Source organism: Rutidosis leptorrhynchoides, chromosome 4 (assembly GCF_046630445.1).
Source record: "Rutidosis leptorrhynchoides isolate AG116_Rl617_1_P2 chromosome 4, CSIRO_AGI_Rlap_v1, whole genome shotgun sequence".
In the NCBI taxonomy this organism is placed as follows: domain Eukaryota; kingdom Viridiplantae; phylum Streptophyta; class Magnoliopsida; order Asterales; family Asteraceae; genus Rutidosis; species Rutidosis leptorrhynchoides.
The window spans coordinates 2,960,101-2,969,811 of record NC_092336.1 but is presented as its reverse complement, the minus strand read 5'-3'; the positions used below and the strand labels follow the sequence as shown (position 1 = coordinate 2,969,811).

Sequence of the window (9,711 nt, the reverse complement as noted above, 5' to 3'; positions counted from 1 at the left end):
TCGGTGCGAGTTAAATTTTTCCGAGACCACCGTTCAACTTGAAATAATTTTACGAACACAACGCGACTAACTATACGCGAAACGGACATCGTTAAAAAAAATAAATATTTCGGGCTATATTACATACATATATATACATATACAACACGACTAACTATACGCGAAACGGACATCGTATATCCAAATTGAACCGCGCGTCGAATACAACCGCAGCAACGCGCGGTCGGATTTTTTCTAGTTATAATTATAATAATTATAATTATAATTATAATTATAATATAATATATAACTTCTTCTTCTTGATGATTTTATTTACTTTAATTAGTATATCGGCCCCTCACATCACACAAAGTCTCGATCGATTCATCGATCTCAAAATTCTTCCCATCGATTAAATTCAACAAATGCCAAATTGAATTTTCTATCCGACTCAATTCTAAATAATTGATTTCCAAAGGTAAGTGCAAGCACCCTTCATTTACGTTTATTAATCAATCAATCAATCGCGGTGTACATATCTATCAATCTGTCTGTCTCTTTACACTGAAAACCAATTTTTTTTTTCTTTGTTTACCTTTTCCACAGGTATGCAGTTCACGGTTTCCCTGACTTTTCAAATCCCTCTTTTTTTACTTTTCCATTTTTGTTTATTTTCTTATTACTGAAAACATTATAATTAATACATATAAATATATAAATATTACTCGTAAGGAGGGGGAGTCGGTGGGATCTGATTGGGTTTGTGATTCTTATCTCAAGCCAAGGTGTCGATTCGAGTTGTGTTATCATTTTCTATATGTATATATCGATATCTACCTATATGTATATTCATCTTCATTTATTAGCAATTTAGACCTAATGCTTGAATGTTTTCTGATTGGATTTTTTTTTTCTTTTTTTTCTAGTGTCCCGATTGGTCTACTGACTGCGCACGTAAGTGGAAAAATCTCAAGGCTTTCTATTTATTTACGTATTTATACATCTATCTATTTGATCAATCAATTAATCATTCAACCCGCCATCTGCTTGAATTGAACAGAAAGAAACAAATTAAATTAAGTTAAGTTGTTGAGCTGGTTGTCACCAATTGCCATCTGCTTGAGGAGGAAGAGTAGGGAACTTGTTGGATTATTATTATGATCAGCCGACAACTGCAAGTTTTATATATTTATTTGTAAAAAATATAAGCTATAGACACTGATGAGTAGCAGTATTGTACAATGACTGGAATTACCGGATTTTATGCCTATGGATGCATCAGACAAACCATTACCTCCTGATCCGTTGGTTGCCTCATTCAATTCATGGATCACTCATCCGCCAGCCAATGTGTCGAGGGACTTTTGGATGCCCGATGATAGTTGCAGGGTGTGTTACGAGTGTGATTCCCATTTTACTTTATTCAACCGTAGACATCATTGTAGATTTTGTGGCCGTGTTTTTTGTGGCAAGTGCACCCATAATTGGGTCCCTTCGCCTTCTGCTCAACACTCTAGTGATTCATCTTCAAGTAATATCAGACTCTGTAATTACTGCTTCAAACAATGGCTGCAAGGTGGCTTAGTTGATCATGACCCCAGCACTTCACCACCCGCTGCCAGTTTCATCAGCACCAGATCCAGCTTCACTGCTGACACTAGTAGCTGCTTAACTTTTGCATCTGCGCTCAGCTCTTTTCAAAATAATCCTATTCAAAATCAACTTATGGAATCAAATCTAGATGAATATGATGCACTACCAATCAGGACCGATGAACAACTAGTCGATGTGGGATCTCACTCTCTTAGCCCTGTTGGGCCGTTCCTGAACAGGTTTTTTGTTTTTCTGAATCTATCGTCACTTATTGTTTGCAAGGATCATATTGTCTTTAGACACCCTTCCATGGTTGAGCCATGAAGCTTATGTTGCTATATTTTTCATGTGTCTAAAATATCTGACTTTTTTTTTTTATTATTATTTATTGCATACAATCTATGTGTTTACTAGAGACCTGATATGTTGAAAACATCTTATATTAGGCAGTTAAATATTCTTGTTCTTTATTACTTCAGCGGTGATGACAGGGGTGACGAATTTACTTATCCAAGGCATCTTTCGGAGTGTGATGATCCTTATTACGATGAATTACATTTGGATGACTATGGGTCTCGCAAAGTACATCCAGATGGAGAATCTGCTGATACAAGCTTCTCTTTATTGCAGAACAGTTTCGATTCCAGGTGCTCCAAACAGGTTGAGAAAAAAGATGATGTTAATGATGAGAATGAAGCATCATCGTCTTTATATGCTGCACAAGACATTGATGCTGAACCTTTTGATTTTGAGAACAATGGAGAGCTATGGTTGCCTCCGGAACCAGAAGACGGAGAAGATGAAAGGGAAGCTCTTTTGTATGACGATGATGATGAAGATAATAATGCAGCAGACGGTGTGGGAGAGTGGGGATATGGGAATTCAGGAAGTGGAGAGTTGCGTAATAGGGATAAGTCAAATGAAGAGCACAAGAAAGCTATGAAGAATGTAGTTGATGGACACTTTAGGGCTCTAGTATCTCAGCTGTTGCAGGTTGAAAACCTTTGTGCAGCAAGTGATGATGAAGATGATGAAAAAAATAATTGGTTAGAAATAATCACATCACTCTCGTGGGAAGCTGCGTCATTACTTAAACCAGACACAAGTAAAGGTGGTGGGATGGACCCAGGAGGTTATGTCAAGATCAAATGCTTAGCCTCTGGACGTCCTATGGACAGGTAACACACACTTGGCAGCTTTACTCGTATCTTTCACTAAAAATGACTTGAACTATTCAACTTCAATAGCAGAATTGGAAATAATATATTAGTCAACCATCTTAGTTTATTTGTAACTATTTGTCATCTCTTAGCTTTAGGTCATGCCTTTAATGAACTCTCATCTCGTCTTTCTATAATAGGAGATTTTACGATTGTTATTTGCTGAGCGATCTTATATGTTTATCTAAATAGGAGATGCTTTAAAGCAGCAGCTTTAGGGCATTTGTTTTAGTGATTTTCATTACACTGTTGCTTTTGCATTATTTTGCCATTCCTTAGAGTCTGCTTTAGTATGTTTAATGAAGCATTCGTACTTATGAACTTGTCTAAGTGTTACAAAAATAGTCATAGCATTCTTTATGGGTTTTTCTTGGAGAGGGTTCAAAAACAATACAAAGATCAATAGAAACATAGATATCTGGACTGCAACTTCTCAAACGGAAGGTAGCACGTTAATTTTCACATTGGTTTTACATGAGTTTGTGTTTGGATGATGTAAATTGATTAATAAAATATAAAGACATCCCTAGATTGTGTCTTTAGCAGTCTTGAAAATCACTATTGGGCTTATATATTAGCATAAGTATCTTGTGCCTTTTCCAGTTCTTTTATGAGCTTTTGTATATTTCCCTTATCATAATCTTGTAACTTCTGTTGGTTATCAGTATGGTGGTGAAAGGAGTTGTATGCAAAAAAAATGTGGCTCACAGAAGGATGACATCAAGAATAGAGAAGCCACGATTGTTAATTCTTGGGGGGGCTCTGGAGTATCAGCGTGTTTCTAACCTTCTATCGAGTTTTGATACTTTATTGCAACAGGTTACAACTTTATCTTTAATTTTATGTCATGGATTTACCACTAACTTGGTGCGTGGATGGATATTATTGTTTACCTTTTGGCCGTGTGGTTGGTTGTTTAGGAAATGGATCATCTGAAGATGGCTGTGGCAAAGATAGATGCACACCAGCCTGATGTTCTTCTGGTAGAAAAGTCAGTTTCACGGTATGCACAGGAATACCTATTGGCGAAAGACATATCCCTTGTTTTGAATATGAAAAGGCCGCTTTTAGAACGAATAGCTCGCTGTACTGGTGCTGAGATAGTTCCTTCGGTCGATCATCTTTCGTCTCAGAAATTAGGATACTGTGATATGTTTCATGTTGAAAAGCTTCTGGAAGAGCATGGAACTGCCGGTCAGGGAGGCAAGAAGTTGGTCAAGACATTGATGTACTTCGAAGGCTGTCCAAAACCATTTGGTTGCACCGTAAGTCATTGCCTTCTAATAATAATAATAAAAAGGGAATAAGTTTTTTTTTTTTTTTTTTTTTTTTTTTTTTTTTTTAATATGAGTTTGTTTCTTGATTTTTGTCAGATATTACTAAGAGGCGCGAGCGGTGATGAACTGAAGAAAGTAAAGCATGTGGTTCAGTATGGAGTTTTTGCTGCCTATCATTTGGCCTTGGAGACCTCTTTTCTTGCTGATGAAGGAGCCTCGCTTCCTGAACTTTCATTGAATTCTCCATTAACTGTTGCACTTCCTGAGAAGGCGGCATCAAGTATTGACCGCTCAATTTCGATAATACCTGGTTTTACTCTCCCAAACAACAACATGAAAGATGATACCGAGCAACCAAGGACTGACAGTCTTCCCATGTCAGATGTGTTCTCTTCAATAATGAACCACAAGTCACAAACAACAATGCTGTTACCACTTGTTGGATCTAATAATAATAATAATATTCACAACAATCAAAACCGACTCCCAAATTCCATGCTTGACACTTGTGTACTCCCAGAAGCAGAAGCAGCGGATGTTTCAAATGCTACCGGTGGCGGTGATCCCTCTCCAATTAGTTCACCTATGGTGACGGCTCCAACAGAAATGAAGGATATCCCCGGAGCACCAACTTGTAATGGTTTTGAGCACCCTCGGGCACAAGGAAACTTGCTTAAATGCTCGCAAATTGGTGATAGAGTGGAAAGTTCTTCTGATCAACTACTGTTGGATGAAAAGAAGGAAGATTTTCCTCCAACACCATCAGCAGATCATCAGAGCATTCTGGTATCTTTGTCATCCCGCTGCGTGTGGAAGGGGTCTGTTTGTGAAAGGTCCCATCTCTTTCGCATAAAATACTATGGAAATTTTGATAAGCCGTTGGGGCGCTTTCTTCGAGATAATTTGTTCGATCAAGTAAGATGATAATCATGTGCTAAATAATAATGCATCTCTTTTCTGCTGGTATAATAGCCTATAGCAGTTTGAGATATTATATATATGAATGAATTGTGGTTATGTGGCAGGCTTATAGATGCCCTTCATGTGAGATGCCTTCGGAAGCACATGTACAGTGTTACACCCATAGGCAGGGTACGTTAACCATATCTGTGAAGAAGTTGACGGAATCAGCACCCTTACCAGGGGAAAATGATGGTAAGATCTGGATGTGGCATAGGTGCTTAAGGTGTCCACGTGTTAATGGTTTTCCTCCTGCTACTCGAAGGATTGTCATGTCGGATGCTGCCTGGGGTTTATCCTTTGGCAAGTTTTTGGAGCTTAGTTTTTCTAATCATGCTGCCGCCAGCAGAGTCGCTAACTGTGGTCATTCTCTACATCGCGACTGTCTTCGTTTTTATGGGTACCCTTTTCCTTTGCGTTGTTCATATTAATAATACTCATTCGTAATTAGTAATTATATATATATTTTTTTTATGCTCAATTTACATTACTACAGTATGTCATAAAATATTTGGCTGTACCTACCTGCAGGCTGGGCAAAATGGTTGCCTGCTTCAGCTATGCATCAATCAGCGTCCACTCAGTTTACCTTCCTCCTTCGAAACTTGTTTTCAGTTATGAGAAGCAACAGTGGATACAGAATGAAGTAAACGAGGTTTGATTCTTACAAGAATTGAATTTCAATGGCAGCAAGTAAAATATCTATCTGTTCTAATTGTGTATGCATGAGCAGGTTGTTAGCCGGGCTGAGCTACTATTTTCAGAAATTCTTAACGCCCTCACCCAGATGGCAGAGAAGAAATTTGGAAAGAGTTCAGCTAATGGTAGTGCGAATATGTCACAATCAAGACGTCAAATAGCAGATTTGGAAGATATGTTACAAAAGGAGAAGGCCGAATTTGAGGTCACCTACCTATGCTATGTTGTAGTAGTATTTATAATTTTATTATATTCGTTCCATGTAAAAAGATTTTGGTACCACTGCTGTTAACAATTGTGATCTATTTATAGGAATCACTTGAAAAAGTTTTAAACCAAAATGGTCCTGATATTTTGGAGATCAACCGATTGAGAAGACAGCTGCTTTTCCAATCTTACGTGTGGGACCACCGGCTGGTGTATGCAGCTAGTGTTAATAGTAGCAACAGCCCCCGGGGTGATTTGCCTCCTGACTTAAACTTGGATAAATCAATCAAGTCGCCAACGGTTGATTCAGATATTGGTGAGACTGTTGATATATCAAAGAAAATTCAGCCTGAAGTGATGGGGGGTAAAGAAGCTGAAGTGGTTGTAGTAGATTCAAGCCCTACTACTAAAGAAGAAGAAGAAGAAAACAAGTCTAGCCTTGAGGAGAATCTTGATCTGGTAGTAGGCAATGATCATGGTGTCCATAGGGCTGCTTCTGAAGGGCAGCTGTCAGTTAAGGCAAGTTTGTCAGATACGTTAGATGCTGCCTGGACTGGTAATCACCCAGAGCCAAATGATTTAGATCATCCTGATAATAAGGGTGATGATGTAGACCATTACCATAACCATACATCTTCATCACTTCCATCTCCTGCCGCCTCCTCATCGTCTACTACTACTAAGGGCCAAGGGGGTTCTGAAAGTATACAAGAAGATTCATCATCATCATCAACAACAACTTGGTTTAGCATGCCATTTTTAAACCTCTATCGTTCTTTGAATAAAAACTTGTTACCAAATTCCCCAAAGCTGGAGGCACTAAATGAGTACAGAGCCGTCTACATCCCATCGTACTGTGAATCAGAACTCCATGGTGGAGTGCACCTCCTTCTACCTGTGGGTATTAATGACACCGTTGTTCCTGTGTATGATGACGAGCCCACAAGTATCATAGCCTATGCATTGCTCTCACCTGCTTATGTTTCCCAGATGTCTGGAGAGCTAAATGACGGGGAATCGTCGTTATTTTCGTCTCAATCTGCTGACTCAGCGATGTTTCAGTCTTTTAGAAATTCAGATAATGAAGCAGCAACCCTGGAATCTGTTAAAAGTGGTGGAGATGAAAGTAGTTTATTTTCCTCCTTGTCAGGATCTCGTGGGTCCTCCTCCCTGGTAATAGACCCATTGTCATACACAAAGGCTTTGCATGCGAGAGTTGATTTTGCAGACGATGGACCTCCTCTTGGTAAAGTTAAGTACAGTGTGACTTGTTACTACGCTAAGCGGTTTGAAGCATTAAGGAGGATATGTTGCCCCTCTGAATTTGATTACATAAGGTCTCTTAGTCGTTGTAAGAAGTGGGGTGCTCAGGGTGGTAAGAGCAATGTTTTCTTTGCAAAAACGTTAGATGACCGGTTTATAATCAAGCAGGTTACAAAGACAGAACTGGAGTCATTCATCAAGTTTGCTCATGCTTACTTCAAGTATCTCTCTGAATCAATTGGTTCTGGAAGCCCTACTTGCCTTGCAAAAATATTAGGCATTTATCAGGTAGGTATCCGTTTGTTTTGTTACGCCCGTCTCATCTTTATCACTCACTTATTACTTGTTGTGAACTTGAAGTGCATAGAGGTGTCACCTCGTTTTTTCATGAGGCTTGACCAAGTTCTTGCAAAAATTATTCAAGCTATCTACTGGAGTAGTATTTACTACATTCTATCTAAGTCTTTATTATGAGATTTGAATCAGATATAATCCTAGGTAAATTAGCTTGGCATATGGAAATATTATATAATAAAAGGATGGGGAGGTCTATTTAACATTATAGGATGTTGTTCTATAGAGGTCTTAAATTAGTTTTCCGGTGTGGCACGAGGAATTACTTTAACCCCATAGTCGTCGAATTGATTACGCAAATTAAAATTTGGTTACTAATGTAAATGGATTATCCGTATTAGGTGACCCTTTGTTGGTTGAAAACCACCATAATATTTTTAGGAAGGTTTATTAGGTGACCCTTTCTTGGTTGAAAACTACCATAATATTTTTAGGAAGTTAAAACCCATAATAAACAACTTGACGTAATAATCTAAACTGGATTTCATTCCATCATCTATGTTCAAACTGACTGTGTTATGGAACGTTGTTTGAAGGTGACTAAGCAAATGAAAGGGGGTAAGGAAGTGAAAATGGATGTGTTGGTTATGGAGAATCTTTTGTTTGGAAGGAATTTGGCACGGCTTTATGATCTTAAAGGATCTTCAAGGTCACGGTATAATCCCGATTCGAGTGGGAGCAACAAGGTTCTACTTGATCAGAATTTGATCGAAGCCATGCCAACCTCTCCTATATTTGTTGGAAACAAAGCCAAAAGATTGCTTGAAAGAGCCGTCTGGAATGACACTGCTTTTCTTGCTGTAAGTTGTTTTGCTCATCATATATTCATGATACATATATACATATACATATGTGTGTGTGTGTGTGTATTGTTTTTGTTGACATGCGGTAATAGTATTTGTGGTGGTGTGTGTTTTGTTTTAGTCAATTGATGTGATGGATTATTCGTTGCTGGTTGGGGTAGATGAAGAGAAACATGAACTGGTTTTAGGGATAATCGACTTCATGAGACAGTATACATGGGACAAGCATCTAGAGACATGGGTTAAGGCTTCTGGGATTCTTGGTGGGCCCAAGAATGCATCTCCAACTGTAATTTCACCTAAACAATACAAGAAGAGATTCAGGAAAGCAATGACAACATACTTTCTCATGGTTCCCGATCAATGGTCCCCTCCTCCTCCTCCTCCTCCTCCTCCCCCTGCTGCTGCTGTACCAAGCAAGTCCCAAAAAGATTCTACTTCTGAGGAGGGCCAAGGGGGGACTTACTTTTGATGCCCACAGCTTGCTATATGGTTTGCTTTTTAGTACTACTTTGATTGATTGACGATTACAAATTACAATTCGGGAGCGAAGCCTTTTTCTTGTTCCAGATATAGTGTTGTTTTTACAATTCATTTTCAGTGTCAATATTCTCGAAAAAGATACGAGTGTCATTTGTTGCAAGGTGAAGAAAACAAGGCATTGAGGAACCTTTGCTAAATGATTGGGGGTACTTATAATTAGCTGACCTACCCAACAAGAAAGTTTTGTACATGAGTGTGTGTTTTTTTAATATGTAGATTGATAGTCAATTCTCTATTGTTGCTTGTTTGAAAAGTGTATGTTTGTTATTGAAGGTTCAATGCTGTAACAAATTATAAATGTTAAACTGCTGCCCAAATATTTATTTATTTATACATTTTTGTTGGAAAAAAAACGAAGACTAAAATTAACGAAGGACTTTTATCAACCGATGAAAAATACCAAATACAATGATACAATGATACAATGCAAACTCAGCAGGCCTTGCATCTAAAAGGTAGCCTATAACCCTAAAAAGCCAAACGAGGTGATATGTTCAAATCTATAACTGATAGATCCAACTCAATTTGATTTGATGCAATCTTTTCAATTGAGGATGCTTAAGATCAACTGTGGATTATAAGTTAGGTTTATAATAATTGTACGCATGGTCGATAATAAGTTAGATTTTTTTTAAAATAGTAACTTTTTATTAAGATGTTACAAAAATGGAAATTACACAAAAAAGTTTACAAAAATGGTAAAACCGAAGTTTCAAACTTCGGATTTGGTGAAACCGAAGTTTGGAAGTTCGGATTTGTCGCTTTTTTCAGAACAAAGGCTGACCGGTATACTTCGAATCCGATACGTGGCAA

At 38.1% G+C, this 9,711-nt stretch overlaps 1 protein-coding gene across 4 annotated transcripts; it reads left to right on the top strand.

Annotated features, from left to right (window-relative positions):
- Positions 1 to 334: 334 nt before the first annotated feature.
- LOC139839809 (1-phosphatidylinositol-3-phosphate 5-kinase FAB1B-like) lies at positions 335 to 9,233 on the top strand. 4 transcript variants are annotated; one of them, XM_071829973.1, is made up of 14 exons: positions 352 to 457; positions 586 to 764; positions 906 to 933; positions 1,040 to 1,811; positions 2,052 to 2,750; positions 3,458 to 3,611; positions 3,713 to 4,057; positions 4,166 to 4,984; positions 5,095 to 5,429; positions 5,561 to 5,684; positions 5,763 to 5,933; positions 6,041 to 7,486; positions 8,089 to 8,352; positions 8,477 to 9,233. In XM_071829973.1, exons 4-14 carry the CDS (start codon positions 1,243 to 1,245, stop codon positions 8,825 to 8,827), a joined length of 5,277 nt encoding a protein of 1,758 aa, XP_071686074.1. In that variant the 5' UTR covers positions 352 to 457; positions 586 to 764; positions 906 to 933; positions 1,040 to 1,242; the 3' UTR covers positions 8,828 to 9,233. The 4 variants fall into 4 exon arrangements, with proteins under 4 accessions (XP_071686075.1, XP_071686072.1, XP_071686074.1 ...); XM_071829974.1 differs by lacking the exon at positions 586 to 764 and having other exon boundaries at positions 335 to 457; positions 2,064 to 2,750; XM_071829971.1 differs by lacking the exon at positions 586 to 764 and having other exon boundaries at positions 335 to 457.
- The last annotated feature ends 478 nt before the right edge of the window (positions 9,234 to 9,711 follow it).

Coding starts and splice junctions, on each gene's coding strand:
- LOC139839809 (XM_071829971.1), top strand. CDS start 1,243: ATGCCTATGGATGCATCAGACAAACCATTACCTCCTGATCCGTTGGTT. Junction 1,812..2,051: donor GTTGGGCCGTTCCTGAACAG/GTTTTTTGTTTT, acceptor TTATTACTTCAG/CGGTGATGACAGGGGTGACG. Junction 5,430..5,560: donor GACTGTCTTCGTTTTTATGG/GTACCCTTTTCC, acceptor ACCTACCTGCAG/GCTGGGCAAAATGGTTGCCT.